At 40.2% G+C, this 25,971-nt stretch overlaps 1 protein-coding gene across 7 annotated transcripts in view; it reads left to right on the top strand.

Annotated features, from left to right (window-relative positions):
- Nucleotides 1-2,433: 2,433 nt before the first annotated feature.
- KCNH8 (potassium voltage-gated channel subfamily H member 8) overlaps nt 2,434-25,971 on the top strand; it is a 203,674-nt gene continuing 180,136 nt past the window's right edge. For 6 of the 7 annotated variants that reach the window (XM_049798889.1, XM_049798885.1, XM_049798884.1 and 3 more), the window contains exon 1: nt 2,799-3,093. In XM_049798889.1, the coding sequence (XP_049654846.1) occupies nt 3,018-3,093 (76 nt within the window). In that variant the 5' untranslated portion in view covers nt 2,799-3,017. Of the gene's footprint in view, nt 2,588-2,798; nt 3,094-25,971 lie in introns of those variants that run through there. The other variant, XM_049798883.1, reaches the window with a different exon arrangement.

The following is a 25,971-nucleotide window of genomic DNA, read 5'->3' as shown; positions in this document are numbered from 1 at the left end:
GCCCTCAAAACAGCATGGTGTTTACAGCTCAGGCTTTGTGTTGTGTGTGAGGAAGTATAATATTAGCCACTTCAGGACTGGTGGAGTCATTAAATGGCAACCTGACCCCCCTGGAAAACTGTATCTTTTTCCCCCCCTTTTCTGGTGATTTTTGGTGACTCAAGATTGAGAAATAAATTTCTGTCTTTAAATGTATACACAGGTTATTGTCTTCTGACTGCCTGTAGTAGAATTGAGAACATGTTCCTCTCTCCTTCACTGTATGCGTACTTAGATGGTGTTTGAGGCAGATCATTGTCGTGGTTTAAGCCTAGACAGACCCTAGGCACCATGCAGCCACTCACTTGCTTGGTCCCCCCATCTCAGTGGGATGGGGAGGAGAATTGGAAAAAAAATAAAACTTGTGGGTTGAAATAAGAATGATTTAATAATTAAAGTCAAATAAAATGTAATATTAACAATAATAATAAAATAATAATAATAATAATAATAGTAATGAAAATGAATATAATAAAATCTTTTAAAAAATCCCAAACAAACAAAACCACCAAAAAAAAACAAAACAAGAGAAGTGATGCACAATGCAGTTGGTCACTACCTGCTGACCGATGCCCAAGCAGCGATCTGCCCCTCCCAGCCAACTGTCCCCAGTTGATATACTGAGCCTGACATTCTATGGTATGGAATATCCCTTTGGCTAGCTCAGGTCAGCTGTCCTGGCCATGCTCCCTCCCAGCTTCTTGTATACCTGCTTGCTGGCAGTTTCATGGGAAACTGAAAAATCCTTAACCTAGGATAAGCGCTACTTAGCAACAACTAAAACGTTAGTGTGTTATCAATATTATTCTCACACTAAATCCAAAATGCACTGTACCATACAAAGCCAGGATAGTCATGGAAAAGAAAGCAAGCTGAAACATGGCAACAGCACACAGGCTACAACCTATGCGAGACCTGTCGCAGATTTCAAAGCTTCAGATTTACCTTAACAACCTCTGTTGCTGAGCGCTTTGACAGAAGTGAAAATCTGATTGTGCTCTTCTGGATTTTGCAAGTGTTGCAACAGGATTTTCTGTGTTCCACCAGTAGGGACATGCTGTAGCACCAAACCTAGCTACAAGTGTGATACCTGCCAGTGAGACTAAATGGAAAGCTATCAAGAGAAATCAATTTTGGGGTTCTGCTTATATTGAACTGGAAGATGTGAGAATAATTTTGAAAAAAAAAAAAATTAATAATTGCTGTCATTCAGTATTAAAAATAGTCCATTTTAAGGACAAGGCTAAGGTGATTCCCAATGAAGGTAGAAGCCTGCCATGAATTTGAAGTTTATGAGCTAACTAAGAAACTGATAGTACTGTGAGATCTTGGAGACTTCCAAAGTAATAGTGACCGTAAGGCAGTCTCCCTTTTCAGATGCCACTTCTGAAAACTGAGCTGGCAGCTCTATATCAACTACTTTGTACAGGCTTCCAGTACAAGGAGAATTAGATTCATCATCTCAGTAAAATACTGCTTTGTTCTTCAGAGCCAAGGTGGGGTTATCGTGGGTAGACTTGATATTGTGCTATAAAACCTAAGCATCAGCATTTTCTGAGGTTTGGGGTTTGTTTATTTTCCTTTTAATTATCTGTTGCAAAGAAAGACCCTTTTTGTCCCTCCTGGAGCCTTTCTCCATGGGAGAGGGGTTCAAAGCCCTCTATCCGTTTGGAGAAAGGGAGAACCCCAAATAAATGGGAAATAGCAAGAAATAAATATAGCAGTACTGTAAAATAGCAAGAGACTGACAGGCTTCCCCTCCATAATGTGCAGTGGCTTTGTAGATCAGGGATTGTACTCACGCTTCTTTTATTCGGTGTCTTTTAGTCCTGAAAGAGCATGGAGAAGGTTTGCTATTGCTGCTACAGAAAGTGAAATGACTGTACCATGGGGCTTCATCTGGCAGCATTTAAAGAGACATGGTACCAGCCTGAGCAAGTTACTCATCTCAATGTGGGAGCAGGTTGTATGCCTGCTTTTTTTTTTTTTAATTTACACATTAGATCTCCTGGACTAGGATCTAAGTCTCGATTCTCTCTTTCACTGGCAAAAAAAAAAAAAAAAAAAAAAAAAAAAAAAAAAAAAAGTTTGTTTTTTCCAGGAATTTTTCAGGGAGGGATTTCTAAGAAATGATCTAGGAAAAGCTCGCAAGGAAGCTGAAGATGCCTACCCCTTAAACAAATAAAGAAAATAGCCTCGACATGCAAATAACGCGTGAGACCACACACCTGATGGAGCATTCTCCATGTTCTAGTCTCTCTCTCCGGTGAACGTCTGCAGGGCCGCTTGCTATGCGCGTCGGCAGTGTTTCCCCTCTCAGCAAAGTCAGATCCCGCGCTTTACCCGGCAGAACGGTTACTGCCAAAACAGGGTGCGTGTGCGCTAATACGCCTCGAGCCTAGGAAACTTCTTATGTGCCGGAGCTGAGAGCTGGACGGGTCGGGTCGGGTCGGGTCGGGTCAGGCCAGGCTGGGGGGCGGAGGAGGGCCCGGCAGCCCCGGGGGCGGCCGCTGGTTCCTGTGCCGCTCCCGCCCCGCTCCAGCCGCAGGTAGATAAAGGTTCCCCTTCCCAACTCCCTGCCCTCCCCGCAGCCCGTCCCTCTCCGCCGGCCCCGGCCCCGGCCCCCGTTTCCGTGGCGGGGGGCGCGGGCGCTGCCGGCCGGGGCCCGCGGCGTCCACCGGGCGGTGGGGTCCGCACCTGGGCGCGGCGCGGCCGCCGACGGGCGGCGGCGGCGGCGGGGGCGGGAGCGCTCTGCGGTGCCGGGGCTGACGAGCGGGGGGCTCCCGGCGCCGGAGGCGGCGCGGCGGCATCCCCGTCCCCATCTCCATCCTCCTCCTCCTCCTCCTCCTCCTCCCCCCACAGCCTTCCCTCCCTCCCTCCGCCTCCTCCCTCCCTTCCCCCGGGCGCCCTCTGCACTTTCTTCTCGAACCACCCTCCCAGGCAAACTTTGATGGAGAACCTCGCATCGCGCTGGAAAAATGCCGGTGATGAAGGGATTACTGGCACCCCAGAACACCTTCCTCGACACCATCGCCACCCGGTTTGACGGCACACGTGAGTCCGGGCTGGGGCAGCGGGCGTCGGCTCCGAGCGCCCGAAGCAGGGGATGCGCGGGGGGTACCGTGCATGCGGTGGGAGCCTCCTCTTCCCTCCCCTCCGCCCTCCGGGGGTTTCCTTGGTACCGGGAGTCGGCAATGAGGAGCGGGAGGCGAGGGAGCTCCCAGCCTCTCCCGCTCTCCTGTCCGGCTTCTCCACAGCTGTGCGGGTGAGGAGGGTGCCGTGTCCCCTCTCCTCCCGACCCGACCCCCCGCGCGGGGGCTCCGGGAGGGCCGGGGCCGGGGCCAGCCGGGCTGCCGCTAGAGCCACGACATCTGCAAGAAAGTTGTGCGCTGGGCTGGGCTGGGGCTGAGGCTTTCCCCCCCCCCCCCCCCGCCCCGCGCCCCTGCCAGCCGAGAGACTGCGAGGGAAAGGCAGGCTTCGGAGCCTGGCCAGGGCTTCGGCAGGAGGTTTGGGGATTTTTTTTTTTTTTTTTTTTTTTTTTTTTCTGCATTACCCCCAGCCCCGCTATTAAATTTCCCTAAAAGCTGAATTCCTCTAGGTCGGGCTCAGCAGTGGCAGCGGCAGTTGCAGGCTGTCAGTGGAGGGAGGAAGGAAGGAAGGAAGGAAGGAAGGAAGGAAGGACGGACGGAAGAGCCCTTCAGCGGCAGCGCCCCGCTGGCAGCGGCGTCCGGCTGCAGCACCATGGACGGGGCCCGGCCCCGCGCGGGTCCCGGCGGGGCGGGGCGGTGGGGGGCTCCGCTCCCCGCTCCCCGCTCCCCGCTCCCCGCGCCGCTGCCCGCCGCGCACGGCTCCTCCCGCGGCGCCCGCCTCGGCCCCCGTCGGCGGCTGCCCGGGCGAGGCGCTGCCGTAACGCGCGGAGCCGGCTCCCGTGCGGGAAGTTGGCTTGCTCCCCTGCGGCTGTGGCTTAGGAGTTGTCCGTGCCTTTGAGTTTTGCTTCTTCTCTAATGGGGCTCCCACATAGGAAAGAAAAGAAAAGGAGCGGGGAGAGAGCAGATTTGGGCCAAAATGAACCCCCTTCCCTTTAATTCCCTCGAAAAAAAATCCAGACATCCAATGCTGAGGAAAAACAAACTCAGATTTGAGTTGCTGTCAGCCGTTTCTTGAAGGATAATGTTGTAATCTAGTGGGTTTGGAACCTTCTTGGTCCTGTATCTATTGGCATTTTCTCAATGGTTCAGTTACTGTGTGATGAAGACAACTGAACCCTGATTACCAAACTAGTAAGTAGTAAAATGTCAAGAAAATCATACAGTCATTGGGATCAATTGCAGAGAAGCACAGAACTGCGTTGTAACTGCTCTGCTACTCTGCGAATATGTAGCTAATTGTGATTCAGGGCTGTATGTAACTGATACTTCCTTATAAAGCAATCCCTTTTAAGACTACTTAGATGTACCTTTAAATTCCTTCAACTGCAGAACTCAAAGTCCTTTTCCCCCACCATCCACCCTTTTGTTTCTGTAAAGCGTATGGGTATTATTTACTGCATATTGAACCGTGCAGCTCTAATAAGAGTTTTGTTGCTGATACTGTCATCTGCCAGAAAAGCAGTTCTTCCCTGCTTTGTGCTCAGGACCCTCCCCCTTTACCATGGCTTCCTTTTAAAGGATGGAGCACACAGCCTGCGAGCTCTACACACGACCATTTCAAAAATTCTATATCATTCTTCAAAGATGCAGTTTAGCAAGCAACATTGGTGATGATGTGCAGGTCTTTCATTAAACAAACACTAGAAAAATGTTGAATCCCTGTGTTCTCAGTGATACCAACAGACAAGTGTGGTAGAAAGTTTATGCTTAGCTGAATTCTGTAGCCAAATGTAGCTACGTTTTTGAACCAATAATTCCACTAACCTTCATGAAGTCAATTGGGCAAATCTTAAACAAGAAGAAACAGACCCCAGTGTCTTACTTTGAAATCTCTAATGCTAACAACTTATCTACTTTTTCCTGGGATGTAATTGAAAAAGAATATAATTAGGTATTTAAGTATCTCCAGAAAATACAGCACATTACATTTTATTACAGGCAGTGAAATTTTTATTTTTAATTAGTGTTTCAGAATTTGGCTTAAATATTAAACAGGCCTATTCTAGAAGCCATCATTGTATGATTATCAGGAAGTGAAACATTCCCAGAAGTTCACAAGGGAAGACTTTTTAAGAACTATGTAGTCTTACATCTAATGAAACTTTGGAGGATGGTACAATTCCATGGAAAACTGGTAGCATGTCTCTTAATTTACAGAATAGCATAAATTCTCTTTGAGAGTGTTAGAGTAAAATGATGAATCAACTTAATGTCGTCTGAAACAAAGCTATGTATACGAATCCACATCATAGCTCAGTTTAAAATCTTCAGAAATAGCCCATCTCCTTTGTTGCCTTGATACAACATATTTTTCCTTTAAAAATGCTAAATTCAAATATAAAATTATTGCTTCTTTAACTGACCCCCCAAAAAATTTCAGATAAAGAAGTACAATTTTGTAATCTGAGCATCAAGTAGAAACATTAAAGCAAATTTTGTTTTAATTTAAATTGTCTAGGCGGTATTCCTGAGGTTGTTCAGGTGGCTAAAGCTAGAAGTAATACTGATGGCTAACCCTAGCAGGAATCAGTCCCATGCCTTACTAGTTTTATAGGTGATACAGTCTGTGAAAGGACTAGAACTGATACATGGTACTGAACCTGAAGCTATGTTTCACAAACTACTTTGACCTCACACATGATGATATTTAAATGTTAAAACACGGTTTTGTGTCAAAGGGCTGCTTTTTTGGTTGTTGTTTTAACATAGTCTGTAGTCAACAGACCTCCTTTCATTTTAAGCCTCTGGGAAGGATATATTATGTTGTCATCAGTGATAGACTAATCCACCAATGCATCTTTAATCCAGAAGAGGGATAATTCTAATTCTGGGCAAGAGTGCAAGAAGGGATTCCAGATAATATTAGAAAATATGCTTTGCTTTGCACAGAACTTTTAAAAAATTCATTCACATAAGTATTTTAATTTTACTATTGCAATGATTTATGTCTAATTAGCAATTATAAATCACATCATGAAAAAACTTCATGTCTCAAAAAAGCATAGATAACAACTGCTTGACTGTTACTTCAGCTGCTCAGAATTCTCACAGTGGATATTTTGTATTGTTGTATATATGTTACACATACATATTATTCACATATGAAACCAGGGAATATATGCCCAACAAAAAGAATGAGATTAATGTTTGGGTGACTCCTAGCTGTGCGGGAGATCCCAGAGATCTCCTGCAAACTTCCCATTACCTGTGTTGCATATGTGGAAGAACAGCATTAAGGGTTTGCCTATCTGGATTTCCATGACAGAGCTCTTGGATCTCCCTATGTGCTATTATACCTTCACCTTCTTACAACTCTGACCTGTCTTTTGTGTTCCTGACATCGTAGTTTAAGTCAATGCTTTCTCAAAGGGCTTTTTATCCCCCTGATAACTAAGCACCAGGTCATCCAAGACTTTTGCCCCCTCTGTTTGCAGTGTGTTTATGTGGTTATTGCTCGTTCAGAAAACAAAAATACGCATTTTCAAATGAGTAGGTTGTGGTCTGGGGATTTTGTTTTTATGGCTTTGGGGTGGTGGTGGTGGTGTCAGATTTTCAAGACAAAATGTTATTTTCAAGTGTGAAAATATTTCAAATATAAGCCTATAATTACCCCCCAAATATTATGAAACTAAATGTCTGAAGTGGGTTATTTCACGTCAAGCTTTTTTTCTTTTCTTCTCATCCCTATTTAGGTTAGGTGAAGTATTCAGAAATGGTTGCGTGGTAGGAAATTATGTTATATTGCTTTCATATATATAATGTAAAAATAAATAAATAAATATTCTGTATTTACTGTTTATTTATTTAAATAGGTTAAATCCACACCAGAGGTGGTTGTTTCTGAGAATTTGTGGTAATTTCTTAGAGAGCAAAGCTAACAGAGATTCACCAAATGGCCTCATTAATTTGTATGAAAAAAGTGCAACAATTTTGCATATAGTAATACTATAAAATGACAACTGAAGTTCTATAATTATCTCTTGTGTCTACCAAATGTGATCGGTTTCCAAATTAAGTGTGTACTTCCACATCCTTATTAACAATCTTGTATGATCAGTTTAATCTGAAGATCAAGCTGAGTTAATTCCTTCTTGCTCACTGTCAATAGTGGCAATTCTCTATTTGTAGAACAACTTCTACATTCAGATATGTTTTTCCAATTAAAAACTTGCTCAAGTATTAACAAACAGAATTTTTTACCTAAGCAACAATTTTCATAACTTTGTTGTTGTTGTTGTTGGTCCTTACCAATCAGATGGATTCAGTTTTCCAGTTGCTTTAGTTACCCTTAAAGGGTGATTGAAATGTATCTGATGAGAACATATAGATATATGTGGACATCGCATTTGAAATGCTTACTTCCACTGGCATCATGGGTAGAACAAGGTTGTCTCTTCTGCATAATCAGCAGTTGGTATAGAACTGAAAGCCTTTGTATACAGTGATCTTCCCAGATTTCAGGGACAGATTCCTCCCCCGCTGCCCCCCCCAGCCGCCCCCATCACTCCCTTTTCTGTCTCATAGACAAACCGGTGAGGTCTGCTAGGTTGAGCCAATGCATTAACACTTTCTGCAACTTTGCTGTCAAATTCTGTGTCTCATTCCGGTTGAATCTTGTCCTCTCTCGACTAGTTAATGTGCTGCTTAATCATAACATGGTTATCACAAAAACTTCAAAAGCAGCAGAGTACTTCTTGGCTACTGATGCTACTCAGTGGTTCTCCCCTCCAATGGGCTCAAGGAATTGCAGCAGTGTCAGGTGTAGGGAAACAACAGCTGAGCTTCCCATGGGGAGGATGTTATTGATCATACTCCAGGATCAGAATGGCCCACCTCCTAAAGACAAAATTCTGTGACCACAGAAGGGTGAAAGACTCAAGCTATGATGAGCGCTGATCAACATCAAAGGGACTTCCAAGCAGTGACAGCGTTGGAAAGCTGGTGGTCTGTCACACCCTCCCTCTGAAGGGGTGGAGCTGCAGTGAAGGTGGTCTAGTGCTTTGTCATAGAGATGAAGTCAGTTGGCCAGAGGGAAAGTTCCAAAGACAGGTATATAGTTGGTCTTCTGTTTTGCAGGCTTGTTTTGCCCTTTTGCTTATATCCTTGGATAAGTAAATAATGTGTTGTTTTGAATGAATCATGTATTTTTCACTGCAAAAAGTATACCATCAACACAGGAAAAAATCTTGCTTGTTCTCAGCTCAGAGCACAAAGAAAGCAAACGTTTTCATTTCTGTACTTGTCTGTGTAAGACATGGCATGTGTTGCAGCTCGCTGTAGCTCTGTTACTAAAAAAAAGGCAAATGTGATTTTGAATATAAACCAGGGGTCAGATGTTGGAATCTGTGTTGTGCTGCTGCTCTTCGCTGGAAGTAACTGAGAGGCTAAATTAAGCAGCTACTTGAAAAATCTTTTCCTCTTCTTTCAGCACAATTGTTGGGGGTATAGAACTTCATAATTTAAGATTGTCTTATTTGGGTGATCTTTGCTTTCAGCAGGTATAGTAACTTCCGATTCTAACTTGAGCTGAAGTTGGAACTGAAAGACACAGAATTGGAGGGGGTCAGAGGCATCTTAAGACTACATTTCTTAGTTCTTGAGTTCTGGTCCTAAGGATCCGATTCAAGAAAAAAAAAAAAAAAAAAAAAAAAAAAAAGCATGCAGGTGCCATTTTTAATATCCAATCATCAGATTATTCCTTAAAATCATGAAAAATCGTCATTACTGTATGTTTTGTTCAAAGAGTGTTATTGCTAGAGAAAATCCTGATGTGTTCGAATTGTCTGGTGGTGTTCTTTCTTTCTGCTAGACAGAAAGAAGTTAGAATGATAATACTGCAGTGCATCCATTCAGAAGGCTATTTAATTCATTAACCACACCACTTTTAAGTCTTAGGTTCCAGGTTAATGCTCGTAATGTGATGTTAGACTAGTAACACACGTTATTTCAGAACTAAACTCTGTATTTGAATTCAAGATGAGCATTTGAAATTTAAGAGTGGAAAAGAGTAATTAAATAAGGGTTAGGGTTTTTATTTTCTGAATAATACGAGAATATTATCCTCAATATTGTTTCTGGGTAGAAGTTTATATGTGAGCCTTAGAAACCTGATACTCAGTGCAGTGATCAAAACAAATCTGTGTATTTGAAGTGACATGTATTTGAATGAATGTATACTTTGTCAATGGATTACAGAAAAAACTCTTTAGGCGATTTCTAAATCTTAGATGATTATCAGGAATCCCACTAGAGATTTTTTTCTTCTCCAAATGTATGATACTATTTTCTTCTCTGATAACATTTCAGTGAGTAAATAGGTTTACTCTGAAAACAGATTTATCTTATTGTTATCATTGCATTTATACATTCAACTTCTATTTTCTCCTATTTTTATTTTGTTTATGCAGGTAGTAATTTTATACACATTCCCAGTCTTTTTGGATGCAAAGAAAATGTGCTCAGAGTATTTTTCAGAGCAGCACAATAGAAATACAACAAAACCACTGCCTCGAGCACATGTAGAAGTGTATGTAGAAGTGTAAGCAAATAGATATGCATGAATATATTACAATAAGACAAGAAAGGTATGGGTTTATAGAGCATTCACTACTGTTAGTACTATTCTGACGTGATGTATTTTTGAAGGAGAAGTAAGTTGCATGTATTACATCAGCTGTAGCGTGGAAAAGGTAAACACGGGCAATTGCTACACCAGTTCTGCATTTTTGCAAGCTAGCTCACCTTACCTTGTGTTAAAGTGACTAGAAGTAAAGTGCATGTAAGGAACAACTTGCTCCAAAAGTAATGTTGTTTCCTCCCTAGTCAATCTAAAAATAAGTAAATAAGAAAGAAGGAAAAAAGGGGGGGGGGGGGGGGGACGACACGGACGGGGGACGGGACACGGGCGGACACGACGACACACGGATAAAGAAACAAACAAAGCATTCTCAAACTGCAGACAGGAGAGAGACTTCCTCAACAGTAAGAAAAGTCTTCTTTTGGAGTTTCTCTTGCCAAGTCTTTCTGGCTCCTTCTGTTTTCCGGGATTTATAATAGCATTCAAAGCTTTGGAACAGGTGTTGTTCTTAAAATACTCACATATTCAACATTGAACTTGACATTAAATATCTTCTGAGCATCCCTAAAGCTTAATGCTGGGCTGTCAATCATTTCAAGGACAGCTGAAGACAATCGCGTTACAGAGAAACACCTCATCTTCCCTGTTGATCTTAGATGCAGGACTTGTTTTAAGAAATGTGGTCTGCTATCTTACGATGTTGCAATGATTTGCCCCTTTTCAAGGAAGGGTGGATTGTTTGTTGTTGGATTTCTTTGTTGTTTTTTTGGGTTTGTTTTATTTTTTCCCCCTCTTGTCGTGGTTTAACCCCAGCTGGTAACTAAGCACCACGCAGCCGCTCACTCATACCACCCCCTCCCCCCCCCCCCCCCCCCCCCCCCCCTAGTGGGATGGAAGAGAGAATCAGAAGGAAAAAGGTAAAACTCGTGGGATGAGATAAGAACAGTTTAATAGAACAGAAAGGAAGACACTAATAAATAATAATAACAATAATAAAATGACAATAATAATAATAATAAAAGGATTGGAATATAGAGAACAAGTGATGCACAACGCAATTGCTCACCACCTGGTGACTAATGGTCAGCTAGTTCCTGAGCAGCAATCCCACCCCAGGCCAAGTCTCCCCAGTTTATATACTGGGCATGATGTCCCATGGTATGGAATACCCCGTTGGCCAGTTTGGGTCAGCTGCCCTGGCTGTGTCCCCTCCCAACTTCTTGGGCCCCTCCAGCTTTCTCACTGGCTGGGCATAAGAAGCTGAAAAATCCTTGACTTGGACTAAACACTACTGAGCAACAACTGAAAACATCCGTGTGTTATCAACATTCTTCTCATACTGAATCCAAAACAGAGCACTGTACCAGCTACTAGAAAGAAAATTAACTCTATCCCAGCTGAAATGAGAACACCTCCTCATGAGTCATCTATTGTATTTTCAGTGGCTGCTTAAGACTAGGTCTAGAGCTTTCTGATCCCCTCAGAGAAACCAAGGTTCAGTCAGTTGTCCCTGGGTCTTCAAGAGACACTTTTCAGCAGAACGTATTTTTGAGAGTTCATGGACAGTTTAACCATTTTCCATTAAAGTTTTTAATCAGCTTATATAAAAAGCATTCTGAATTCTGCTGTATTTTAACCTTAAAGAAGCACTGATTCTTTATGAAGATCAGTGAAGTCTGTTAGGAACACACTTATTCTGTGTAAGGAAGAAAGCAAATAAGCAGTACTGAGGATAGCCAAGGGAACTGTCCTGAAAGACTTCCAAAAATGTTCCCTCTCAAGTGGAATGAAGGAGGTAACTGGTTCTGTAGCTGAGTTTGTCCATCTTTGAGGAATTAGGAAAAGTATTAAGAATACAAGTAAAGAAACTGCCATTACCATCCAGATTTTTGATAACATTTTGTAATGGCAAACTGGCAACATGCAAAGTCACATTTTTTAGTAAAAATGAAAGAAAATAAAGCCCAATTGTAAAAATTTTGGGTCTAACTCTACTTTCAGTGAAGCCAATGTGAAATTTATTCCTGTTATAATCAAAGTTTTTACTTCAGCAAAACCAGAAGTGTTCAGCTACAACCTTTACTGTGTTGTTATAGAAATTTGCAAATCCCTGCAACAGCTTTTAACATTTTTGCAACTAAAGTCTGTCTCTTTCTTAGAGTGACTGTAAGTGTATCCCACTGAGCTCATTGAAATTGTACCAGTATCTTATTGAGGTAAATAAATGAGGAGTCTGGCCCAAGGCCTTAAATGATCTCCAAATAGTACCTTAGCTCTTCCTATTTTTTTTTTTTAGTAAAGGCATTCCAAAAATATTCATGCACTAAGTACAAAAGCTTTTCCTTAGTACCAAGCACAAAACAGAAAAGCAAGAAACTTATGTCTGTCTTTCAGGAAATATGAATTTATATGCCTGTAAGAAGAAAACATGAAATATCATGAAATTATCTTCTTTAGAATTCACAGTATTTGACAAATATTTAAAAGAAGTTAACACAACTTTTAAGGGAGAAAGTTATTCATAGATCCAACAAATAGAAAAAAAAAAAAAAAAGAAGAAGATTTGTTGTCACAAAATAATTTTTTGGGTTTTTTTAATAGATCACTAATAAAAATGTAAATACATCCATGCATTGAGTCTGGGTTAGACCTTTCTTGTGTTAAAAGAAGAAATGAAAGACAAAAACCTGTGACATAACCTAAATTGAATTTTCTTTACTAAAGACATTTAAACTATCATTACTTTTGAATCCTACCACAAGGAAAAAATAATGCAAGAGATCTTGTTTACAGTAAAGGAATTAAATGTCAGTATTTAGATGTATTACCTTTGGGGGGATGTAGGCAGTTTTGAGGTATTATTATGCAAAGCTGTAATTGTTCCCTTTTGAAGAGAAAACAGCTTCTAGTGTGCCAGCACTGAATTTACTTTTTCTCTAGGCATTACTTATGACTGCTAGGAGTCCAGGTTCCAGCTCTTAGGACTTTTAAGGGTTGAAAGTTGCCAGGGTTATTTTGCTTTTCCTTCAGTTTGAACCTATAGAAATACAGAAAGATTCATCTGGACAGCATGGACTTGAAACGCATTGCTACAGCTTTTTTTTGGTGCCCTTTTCTTTTTGCCTTCCATCTCCCTCAACAGCTTGTTATGATACGTGACTAGACATCTTATTCCAAATGTATGAAAGAGAACTCTAAGCTGGTCATTTTGACATCTATTTGATTTTTAGAATGAGAAAATTGTCCCAAGACAAATAGCTTGATTTTTTTTTTTTTCTTAAATGTCAGGTATCTCCTCTTATGAGAAGAGTATGTTTTTTGCATAAATTGTGCCTTTTATCACATTTTGGAATTAATGATGATAAGAAACATAACGGGAATACTGTATTGTTTTAGAAAAAAATATTTTTGTAGGAAAATCAAACTTCTTTGTGGAAGATCAAACAGCTTCTTTGGTGGGTAAAAGAACTTCAATAAATCAATAATAATCACAGTGTAATAATCAGTAAGTTGATCTTTTTATGATCTACATGAAAATACATAATATTTTAATCTATGTCTTTTTTTTGAATATAAGGATTCAGTTTGTGAGATGATAAGGCATTCATTACATTTACTAAACTGGACTGTTTCTGGTTGAGTTGAAAGATCTTGAGGCTAGGAGTTTAGACTTGACATTTTCTCTTTTCCACTTCCAGAACAGCAGGAAGAAGCATGCACCTCATGAAACCTGTAGTTATAGAACCATGTGTTAGGCATTTAAATAATTAAAAGTTCAGTGTAGAAAAGTATTGTTAATAAATATTAATGGGAGAGGTTGAGCTACATATTTGCTAAGAATAAGGAAAGTTAACAGGATCACTGATTTTCAGAGGAAAAGATATAGCTACAGGTTGTGTCTGTTTCAGTGCTGTAGTGATTGGGCGACAGCATGGGAGGAAAAAGGTGAGACTAGTGCAGTTAGACACTATATTTGGGGGGCTATTCAAAGTCTTACTGTGAATTAGTGTTTGTGATTTTAAAACATATTGTGGCTTTGATGTCCCTATTTGAAGCAGAGCTGTGCTACAATACAGTATGACCAAGTTATCTTCTTAATCGTGCTCAAGAGCTGCTTCTGCATTGGAAATAGAAAGCAGGATGCATTAGACATCCTGAATCTCTTTCTTACCTTTTTGTATTTTTACAGGAAGATTAACTTTTTTTTTTTTTTTTTTTTAAGTAGACATAGATGAGATTTTTAGAATTCATCAGGAGAGTGACTCTGCTGATACTGCCTTGCAGAGTATGCATCTCGGAGTGGTTAAAGCACAGCATGCTCCATGGATCTGTTACCAACAAATTCTTGGAACTAGGCAGACGACGGCTCTTACATCATACTACACTGAGTCCTTCTCTAAGGAAAAGGGTGGTAGGCTTGGCTACCTCACATCAGTTATGTGAACTCACTGCAGTGCAGTATGAGACCAAACATGGAGGATTCATCCTTTCCACACTTGCAGGTGTGTTAAAGGTTGTGCTGGTTAAAGCCTACTTCCAGGTTTTCTTCTGGTAGTGTGCAGGTTTGCACCCAACTATTTCCAATAGCTTTGCCATCCCTGTAAGAGCTTGTCATTTTTCCCTTTGAATCTGTAATTTTTGTCTTCAAATTCATTACCAATTACAGATAATTATTTGTTAACTTCTTTTCATATCTGCAGCCAGTAGGCATAAGTGACGTGAATTTTGAAAAAGCAGGCTATTATTCTCTAAGATGTATTAAAAACCTTAAGAAAAATGACCTTAAATACAAAATTGTGGGGGTTTTGTTGTTGTTGGTTGTTTTTTTTAAGATTTACTTACAGTATGAACTGGAGTGTCGACTGATTTTCAGAGGTAGTTGGAAAGGGGTAGTGTTATGTGGTAAAGTGTACGACTCAACTTTGACCAAGAAAGAGAAAAAGAGGGAGCAGCTGCGAAGAAGCAGTGATTGACTGATGGGATTGCTGAGTGAGCAGCAGGTAGTGCTTTGGAATGAACTAAATGGCAGTAGCACTGTGGGAAGCTTCACTTCGGTGCAGAATATGACCAGGGAAATGTTACCATGAATGAGTATAGTCATGAGAGGATTAAAAGCACTGTCTTCTCTCTTCTCAGTAAGCAAATTACTGTGGTCCTACCTAGCACTTGGTGGAAAGCCATCTGGCAGTTTTGGGTGTCATAGGCCAATGTGTCTTTGTTATCTTCTTGGTGAATGTTTAGCCACTAAAACCAATCGACTAAAGTCTTTGTTTCATCATATTGTAACTTCTAGCTGGTTGACATGGGGGAAGGAAGCAACTAAAAGTAGGTTAGGTAGCTGACTTGATGAAAAAAAACACAGTAAGAATTAACTATGGCAACTTGTTTGTTTTGGGGTTTTTTTTTAGTTTACTTTTTTTATAAAGGACTACCTTTATAAATGATTACTTTTAAAAAGGGAATGAGGAACTAGGGTTTTTTTTGTTTGTTTTGTTTTAACTAATTTTAAGGTTTTTATGTATGGATGACCGGAGAGCACATGATCTTATTTTTCATAAACTCGCTTACAGTACGTCTGAAAGTCTGCTGCGGTTCTCATGTTTGCCATCTGTGCTGCCCCTCACCCAGAACTTCCCACTCCTACTGTCAGGGTGGATCAGATCTGACCAAACAGCTGCTGAGAAGTTACAGATTCCATCCTGGCAGTGAAGAGTCCCAGCTTACCTCCACGTGTGGGGCTGTGAATTACAGCAATTCAGTGCTGCTTCCCCAGACAGCTGATTGACTGCTGCAGCAGAAGCAGTGATCAGCAAGAGTCAGGATGGACAGGTGGAAATTACTGCAGGCATTTAAAATCATTAGTCATAATTCTTATACAAATAAAACAGGCAGCTGTTGAGCTGTTTTCATACTGCTATGAGCAGGATCCAGATGGGGACCTGGGGTTTTGATTCCAATTGTGACTCAGTGCTAATAATTAAAGAAGATAGTGGAAGCAGTAACTCTTGGAGAAATGCACAGAGACTTTGTTGCCTGCACCCAGTTGGAGTTATCTGAATTGCTTTTTTCCCCCCACTTTTGTCCTAGCTAAACAAAATAATTATGTGTTAGAGATGTGCTTCCTTTTGACCCCAACAGTACCTTCAGAAAAGGAATTACCTATCTGGACCTTTCAACACTTTGTATTTCAGGTATGTTTATAAATACAGAAACATATATGCAGGTGATAACCTGCTTTAATTACAGAATAAAGCATGCTTCATTTAGGAGAAATAGTTCATGTAGTCATCTTTCTGCTGAAGAGAGTCTTCTAGGAATGGCTGCTTGAACTGTCAGGGCAGTTGCAGGCTGCCTGTTTGTGTCTTTTGTGGTGAATAATTTTAACATTACTAATTTCTTCTCATTTGTGTACTTGTTTTTTAAACATAAATAATCATAACCCGATGTGGTATCGATCTCACCTGAAATATAACAAATTACTGAAGCAAGAATTTTATATAAATAGGTATGATCACTCACAGAAATCATGAGAAAAGCAAAGATTTCTTCCAATGCAGACAACAATCAGAGGGGAGAAAGAAAAACACCCACTATATGCATCCTTAAGTAAGGTGCAAAGTACAGGTAAATAGTCCAACTGACAGTCTCACAAGTGACAAGTGAGTAGCACAAGGAGTGTCTCTTCCAGGAAAGCAGGAGATCAAGTTCAAGGAATTATTAGCCACCCAAATAAATAAATAATCAGTAACTATAGTCATTCATTCAACTTTTACCCTTATTCTGCTTTTTGAAACACATTTGCCTTTTATGAATTCTTTGTAGGCAGGGCCTTCCCACTCAAAGGAAGAAAGACAAAGGCCAGAAAGCCCAACAATAGAAACACTGTATGACCCACACTGTGATGGATAGATCTTACTAAGCTGAGTTTTGGGAGGTGAGTGAAATAATTACAGGTAAAGCTAAGAGGTTAGAGTTAATTGGGAGAAGTACAGTAGGTTTCTTCCCCAGCCTGATGTGGTTGGTATGTCATTTTATATGAACTGTCGTTGAAAAAAATGCTTCCAAGGGTACAATTAAAGGTTATGAGACACTTTCTGCCACCTTTACACATTCTGTTCTACATCGGGATGACATCCTAAGATGAGCAAGAATGAAGGGAGAGAAACAGGTTTTTACATTTATAGCATGAAGGTATTGTCTCCTAACATTTTTGATGCTCAGAAGTACATCAGGATGCCTATTAAAGCGTACATAGTAATTATTCTACTGCAAATATTTTTCTAAAGTGAAGTTAATGAGAAAGAATCTTTGTAATGGTGTTTCTTAGTTTGATAGTTGCTGTTTTTCTAGCTATTAAACTTTAACATATTGCCGTGCAGAGCACAGTGATTTTATTTCATCTGTTTTAATGCTCAGACTATTGTAGCAGTTTGCATTGCACTTGAATGTTTTGCTGTTCATTTATCATAGTTAATTCGTGGCTTCCAGGGAGAGTTTGTGAAAGGCACAATAAACTAAATATAATAACAGAATAGTTTGCTCTTGAAAGCAGGTGCTTCCTGATAGCTTTTCAGGTTTGGCAAGCAAAGTTTGTGTCAGTGAAACACTGCAGTGAGCTTTCTGATACCTAGGCTGTCAAAAAAACCCTGAATGTTTGTTTTCTGACAGACCTCACCAGTATCTTACTTGGTACATAAGACAATGCCATTCTGGGCCATGTGACATGGAATATGTCTCAGGCTGAGGATGCAAAGTGGGAAATGCTCTCCAGCCAGACTCAGTGCAACCACATGGCATGCTGTTCTGCTGCAGGGAAGCACCGACGCCTCTCTTGTTCCAGGAACCTATGTGCCAGATTAGTACGTGATTAGCAGATCAAATATCAGGGCTGGCAGCTGCATATACAATGTGGGCACCTGACAGAAAAGGGTCTGAAGTACAGAGCTGTGTGGTATTCAGGCCTGTGTGCTGGCATTATGAAGTAAGAGCCAAGAGCTGTTCCCTGTATCATCAAGAAGGTAGAATAATCCTCAGAAATAAAACTAATTTTATCCATAGAAATTCTATTTCTTTCTGCCAGCACTGCTACTCCACACTAAGCGATACGCTTGTTATTGTTGTTAAATTCCCAATGCTTCCTGAATGAATTTGCACTTACACTTACAATCAAGCATATGGTGTTATTACAGAAAACAACCCCCCCACACACAAACTCCTGTGGTTCTGAACTGAAACATTTATCTTCAGTTTTTAATTATCTGAAATTTTGGATCAATTCCACAATTTTATCAGGCTTTAAGCTTAAATTGTGATTTTCAGAAGCCTTTTGTATTTGTTACTCAAGAAAGGTCTGATGATCAAAATAGTTTCAGGATCACTAGTAGCACCCAAGTAGTTCAGTTGCTCAAATATAGTGGTAGAAGACTTGATAATTGCAACTGAAGAGAAATAGAGAAGTTAGAAGAATGAGGGATGTATCCTATTTCCACAAGTGCAAACTACTACCAGAGTTACAGTTATGAGACTTCCACAACCAAAAGCCACCCTTGCACCGTATCTATCACATTCTACCGTGAGAGGGATGTATTTCACACCCTTAATTCTTTCTGTAGGATAGTAACTTTATATGAATGGGTTATTGTACAGGAGAAGTGTGTTTCTGTCCTTACCCTGTATTATCCAAAATTACTCTCATAAAAAGATACCCTAACAAGACCAGGCTAGCAGAAAATGTTAAACTTAGCTTAAATTATACTGGTGACAAACCTGAAAGAACTAGATAGTCTAGGTCACAGAAACTCATCCTGCATGAGAAGCAGCAAATATCTCTCTTTTTCTAATCTTGGAATGTTCTCAATCACAGATGTTGAAGAAATGAAGAGGATTTTTCACGAAAAGGGATTTGTTACAACCTATGCTCTGATGAAACAGTGTGTCTATAAAGAGGAATTCTATTTTTACTTGCAACATGTATCTTTCACAACATTAATGCTCAGTCAGCAAGACAAAAACTTTTCATGTAAATGTTGTTTTAAATGTCCAGGAGAAAAAAATATTCCTATAAAAATGTACTTTCTACTTTCCAAAAAGTTCTTCTAATTCTGCAGCTTTCAGACCAAAAGTAAAAAGAAAATTACATAAATGTTTAAAAAGAAAAGAAACCCCAAAACTAAAAGAAGAGAACCCAAACAAGCTCAACATCAATAAAAATCTGGCAATAATTAATTTCTATATTTTATCACATTGACATGTTTGTTATTTCATAACTTCGGGATTGCTATGTTGTGTTCTAGCACACTTGGTGAAGCATCAGGAGCACATGAGGAGTCAACAGTGGTTTTTACTGGTATTGACTCCATTTTTTGAGGCACAGCTGAATTTCTTTTCAGTCTAATGAAAACAAAAAAATATAACTACTGTGAATACTCTAAGGTGTCATGATGTTTCTTCTTGTTTTCTAAATTGTCAAGACCAGAACCTCCTATGCACTCATTTAATTTGTTTCTTCAAGGTAGTATCCTTTGCAGTTCCTTCCGCTCAGACTAGGCACCAGTGGCCCAACCTGCCTTTCACCCAAGACAGTTCTTGACTCAGCTCAGATCAGTTGGAAAATTCCTTTTGCTAAGTATGAGAGAGCTGTCCTTGAAGTGTGGGGATGTTCAGTTGCTTACTTGTTCACCAGGCTAACTGTTTAAGTACTGAGAGTTTTTCTTTCCATAAATAATACACAGTTTTCATAGGTGTCTCATGGGAACTACAGTGCTAGCCCGAGTTCATTTCCGTAACTGGAATATAAACTCAGTGATGAGAAATGTGAACCTTTAGACCCTAGCCCTGAACTGGTCACTTTTAACAAGCAGTGATCATGGTATTAAATCAAAGGGGCATCTAGAAAGCTTATTTGTATAATCCTTTTTTTTTTTTAATTATTTTTTTTTGTTGCTTAATTTCACAAAGTGCTGAAATTCTAACATTTAAGATAAAATGTTAAGTATCAGATACAAAAATCTCTCTTCAGCTCTTGCAAATATGTAAAGGGGGGGAAAAGTGATTTTGTGTGCCAAAGAACCAATGAAGCCTTGTTTCCTCTTGCAGTTGAGCTCCTGTATTAATTTTCTGAAATCCAATAAAGTCAAACTGACACTGAAACTTTGTGAAAAAGGGACATGAATAATTTCTCTCCTCACTGTTTTATGAAGCTTACAGCATCTCAGCACCCTTCAGTCCTCTTCTTCCCTATTAAATATTGCTGAAAACAGGCAAGGGATTTAGTGTTGAGAAGGAAAAAGATGGGGGGAGGGGGGAATCGGACATGCATGGGGAACGCATTCACTTATGTTCTGTTTGCTTTATTACAAAAAGCAGCACCAGATTAAAACTTTCTTGAGAGATTCAGCAAGCATGGGAAAACCACAGCAGTTTAAGTACTACCCTTTATAACACTCTGAAATAGACATTTAACTGACTCTGCATTGATGCTTTCCAAGTTCAGATGTATTTGGCTTCACCATGCTAAAAGAAATGCTTGATATAGTAATTCTGAATCTATTGCTGTGAGGGAAGAAATGAATAAGTTGAAAAGCTGAGTAGATGTATAATAGTCATATATGCTAGTTGCACTTCTTCTTATCTTAGATACAAGCCTTTTCTTAGAACTGCCTTCCTCCCTTTTAGCTAACAAATTTCTCGGTCAGTGCCCCTCTCACAAGTGTGAGTAGAAGGCTGGAAGATGGACTTTGTGTCAATGGGATATTTGGGAGTAGACTTTGAGGGATAGACTTGATTCACTTTCCTGATGAAAGAAGCTCTGAAAGGTATGGTGAATTTGACACTACTTTTTTTTTTTTTTTTTTTTCCCCTTAACTGGTTTAAGTTACTTACAGAATGGAATACAGGAAGGCGCTTTTCTCTCTTCTGACTGCAGAGGGAATCTTGCATTCCTAATCTTTAGTGCTTCTTGGATGCACTTTAATTAGAGGTCTAAAATAAACTGCATAGCTACCCTTCATAACTGCATAAAACTTAGGATAAGAGTCTCTTAATAGCTCCTTTCAAATCTCTCACATCTGGAAGTAGTGGAACTAATTATGTTTGAGAGTTACCTTTTTTCTGCTTTTATGGAGTGATCTCATATAACATCATCAGAATTATGCCTCTTTCTCTTAAGAGGACTGATGCAGAGAGCAAAAGAGAGTGGTCAAAAGCAAGGTCACTTTGGTTTTTGTCTTGCATTTTTTTCCATGCATCTGCCTGAAGCAGATGGAACTTGAGCAAATTTCATCAATAGAAATTACTGCTTAAGTTAACTGGAATAATTTATTTGCTTCAAACAGTTTAGAAATAAATGACACTTTAAGGATTTATGTAACAACATTCATTTTTACACAGTTTGAGCTAGATGATATATTAGAACACAAAATGAAGCAGCTGGGGATAGCTGTGACACTTGAGAAAGAACCCAAATTTGTATTCATAAATTTAACCCATCTGGGTATGAGGAGGGCTTTTTTAGGTACATGTGATATAGGTGGTGGTCTTAATATGCACATAATGCATTTTCTGATAATTAAACCATGATTGGACTATATAGTCAGTTATTTAATGCCTTTAGTATTGCTGGATGGTGTTTTCTTTTTGCCTAATAATATACTTGAGGAGTATGAACTTAAGTGGTTTAGTGATGGGGATCATAGTCTGGCTCCTGCTTGTATTTTTTTAAAATAATAAAATAATTATTAATCTAATGACTAAAGAATTGCACATTGCAAGATACTTCTAATCAGTCATGCAGTCTTTGGTGATTTATCCCCATGAAAAACATTTCTTCCTAAAATAATGATATTATCTGGGTGTTAAACCATCATGTACTTACTACAGTCTCTGTTCTATGCAATGTTAAAAATGCTATCAAAGTAGTTTCTGCATACACTGAACCACCTTGTATACCATTAAGTATTTTAAAATAGTTTTATCCACTGTTAGGAAAAAGCTCTGTAGTTATACCAAGCATTTCTAACATAAAAATCAGCATCACAAAAATACTTGTTGATATTATAAGGATGTGGTTTCCAATTTTTCCTTCAAAATCAATAATTGTAGAACACCAGAGATTTATTAATGGGGAGTAAAGATAGAAGAGTTTGGTTAGCTTGGCCTGTATTTATACTTCCATGTGTGGAAATTGGGTAATAAGGAACAAACCCTCCTGATAGTTCTCAAAACACAGATACAAAATTAGTTTATAGATAATCATCCATCTCTGATAAGTCAGCATGCAATTTATAACTTGTAAGTGCATTATTTTTTAAAAGTGACTTCATTCTTTTGAATATTCACCTGTAATTTTCAGATAAGTCTAAGGAGTAAAGTCAATTTTAAATTAAAATTTGAAACTTCTGGAGGAACAAATGTTTCAGTGTCTTTATTATGAATGCACTTCCTAAATAGACTGCCAGACATGAGAAAGGGACAGGCAGCTCTACATGGTGTTTTCACCTTCTGAAAAGTGTCCTTCTCTCCAATGATTACAGCAGGGAAGTAAGGAATAAATGCCTGATGGGACAAAAGGGGGCATAATTGGTCTTTTCTCCCTGTGACTAGATGGCCATCCAGGAGGGTAGTTGTGAATTTAAGTCATTGAAGAATATTGATCTATTTTTATAAAAAAAATCCCCCCCCCCCCCCCCCCCCCTAAATTTTACAGCAAGTTCTAACTGCTGCAGTGGTACAATTTGAAGCAGTTTAAAAGTAACATGCTGTTTCAGACAAACCGAGTTAGTATTGATATTTGAACTTAAATCTACTATATTTATATATATTATAAATAAAAAATATTAAATCTATTATATTTATCACCACCAGAAGTTTGCATCTGCAGAGCAACGTATTGAAAGCTGTTGGACGAATTAAAAATGGGGACAGTATTGCACAGGGTTGCACTGATTTTAGAGTAGGTCTGAACTTGATTCAGTTCTTAATGAGGCTAAATTGAAAATTAAAACCCAAGAATTAGCCTTGTTTTTCAATGTAGAGATAGTTAAATAGAATAGATGTAGGGACAGATGTACACAGGAAGCTGTACACCATAGGTTACAAGGAAATGTAAGTGGGTCAAGAGTGATTTGGTTGTTGTTTACCATTTACCTCATGTTAGTTCATAATCCTACAGGCTGTTGGGAGATTACAGTGGAACAGAGCAGTCCTGTAACAATGCTTTGCATAGTATTAATCGGGAAAGAAACCTCTTCTCCCAGAAAAAGAGAAGGAGCAGTAAGAACCCACAAAAGCGTATGCCTTTTCAGAGTGAGCCCTGTCAATTTTGAAATACCACCTGCTTGTCACTGCACGCTCTCCGTCACTGTTCCTCAGGAACTTGCAAGCCCAGCCTTCGAAAAGGTAAGAGAGCTGAAAATGTAACTCCACAGATAAGATCTTTCCCAGCTAGAATATTTTCTATGGGAATGTCATCCTCATCTCTCTTGATATTGTTTGCATCTGCACAGGTGTTTCATTTTATATTGTGAAAATACATGGCCAGTACATTCACAGGAAGTATTTGATGTCTGTGTTTTGTAATGTTATTATTACTTTAATTTGCACTAACTTACATCATGTCTCTTGTTAATGAGTTTGCCTTAAAGACTGAGGTGTGCTCTGAATAGGTCTCCTATGCATCCTTTAATTTAGACAAAACCTGTATGTGTGAGCACTGTATGGTATCAGTAGTGTGTTTCACATGCCCTGGATGTGTCGCACTAATCAGTGACCTGCCATATCCATATGATCAGCAAGGGAGACAGAGTGGGCATGGAGACCTGGTATGGCAGGTGGTCACCAGGCCCTGAATGGCAGGAAGCAGCGGCAAGACTGTGCGTGATGTCCTGTCGCAACATATCAAGTTAAGTCCAATGAGACCAGAGTAATATGCACAGGAGACATCATGTTTTTGAAAGTAGTAATCCACATGTTACATGGATGGTCTGTCCATCAGTAAAGGCTTTGTCCATGATTTCTGGATGTCCCATGGTCCTGCTAGTCGTCTGGACTTGTGTAAAACACTTGACACTGTACTGCACGACATCCTTGTCTCCAAATTGGAGAGACATGGATTTGATGGATGGACCACTCGGTGGATAAGGAGTTGGCTGGATGGTCGCACTCCAAGAGTTGTGGTCAAAGGCTCGATGTCCAAGGGGAGAGCAGTGATGAGTGGCATTCCTCAGGGGTCGGTATTGGGACCGACACTGTTTAACATCTTTGTCGGCAACATGGACAGTGGGATTGAGTGCACCCTCAGCAAGTTTGCCGACGACACCAAGATGTGTGGTGAGGTCAACATGCTGGAGGGAAGCTATGCCGCCTGGGGGCACCTTGGCAGGCTTGAGAGATGGGCCCGTGCAAACCTCTTGAAGTTCAACAAGGTCGTGCCCATGGGTGCAATCCCAAGCACAAATACAGGCTTGGGAGGCAAATGGATTGAGAGCAGCCCTGAGGAGAAGGACATGGGCATCTTGGTTGGCAAGAAGGTCAACATGACCCGGCAATGTGTGTTTGCAGCCCAGAAAGCCAACCATATCCTGGGCTGCATCAAAGAAGCATGACCAGCAGGTTGCGGGAGGTGATTCTGCCCCTCTGCTCCACTCTCGTGAGACCCCACCTGGAGTACCGTGTTTGGTTCTGGGGCCCCAACGTAAGAAGGACGTGGACATGTTGGAGCGAGTTCAGAGAAGGGCCATGAAGATGATCAGGGGGCTGGAACACCTCTCCCATAAAGACAGGCTGAGAGAGTTGGGGTTGTTCAGCCTGGAGAAGAGAAGGCTCCGGGGAGATCTTGTCACAGCCTTCCAGTACCTAAAGGGGGGGCCTACAAGAAAGCTGGAGAGGGACTATTTACAAGGGCAGGTAGCGATAGGACAAGGGGTAGTGGCTTTAAACTGAAAGAGGGTAGAGTTAGATGAGATGTAAGGAAGAAGTTCTTCGCTGTGAGGGTGGTGAGGCACTGGAACAGGTTGCCCAGAGAGGCTGTGGCTGCCCCATCCCTGGAAGTGTTCAAGGCCAGGCTGGATGGGGCTTTGAGCAACCTGGGCTAGTGGAAGGCATCCCTGCCCATGGCAGGGGGATTCGAACTAGATGATCTTCAAGGTCCCTTCCAACCCAAACCATTCTACGATTCTACCATCTGCTCCTTCAGAAGTAAGTCCATGGGATATGTATTGCAGACAAATGTGGAAAATGCTGAAATTCTTACCAAGTAAGAAGACTGGGTGGGATAAGACGACAAATCTGAGGGGAAATTCAGATATCTGGTAGTTCTAGGTTTTAGTAAAAGTCTAGCAGGTTGGACGATCTAATTTATACCTTCATTCTGGCTCTTGGGGCACTTATTGATATAAGGCTAAGTAATTAATTTTCTTCCATCCTTGAAATGAGATATCATGTACACCTAACTTGCAAGGGGTGTCTGAAGAATATTTAGTGCTTTTAAAACATTTTGAATATGTACAATGCCCTGCAAATATTAGCTACTATTCCCTATTACTAAGAAATTATTTCTTTCCCAAATCCATTGCTATTATTTAAATAGAACACAAGTAAGACAATTTTTCTATCTTTTGGTTACTGCTGTGAATGAATTTTCTTTCGGGTATTTCAATTAAACTGCCAAAACTGAAAAAAAAAAAAAAAAAAAAGATCCTTTTTACCCTGCTTAAACCTATGCTTTCCAAGCTGTCTCAGAGTGAGTGGCCGATGTCACCAACATAATATTAGAAAATTGTCAATAGGCCTCAAGTCCAATCGCTGTTTAGCTGAGCAGTAAGGTTGTGCTAAGTTCCAGTGACTTCTGAAATAGTACTGCCTCTTTGTGAAGCTGTGCAATTACAGCTGTTGCTATATATTGTCCACAGAGAAATAATGAAGATATAATATTGTTTATGCAACTTCAGCTAAACAGAAATTTTGGGTTTCTCAGTTCTGATGCAAGTTGTGCTTTGAGAAACTTTATGGTTTCGACTGTAGCTACATGTTCTCCAGTTATCATTACCAAATCAGTTGAAACAGAACCAGGTTGTAGAAGAGGGTTTATTTCCATGTTCTTTTCAAATTTTATCCATGGTGTTACTGCTACTTCTTACCATTTTGTGCCTCAAATATTCTTTTATTGTCTGCTTGTACATTTTTCCCAAATGGATTTATCCATTCTTTCTG

Source organism: Accipiter gentilis, chromosome 4 (assembly GCF_929443795.1).
Source record: "Accipiter gentilis chromosome 4, bAccGen1.1, whole genome shotgun sequence".
Classification (NCBI taxonomy): Eukaryota; Metazoa; Chordata; class Aves; order Accipitriformes; family Accipitridae; genus Astur; species Astur gentilis.
Note: the sequence above shows the minus strand (reverse complement) of the source record. Positions and strands in the feature narration are given on the sequence as shown.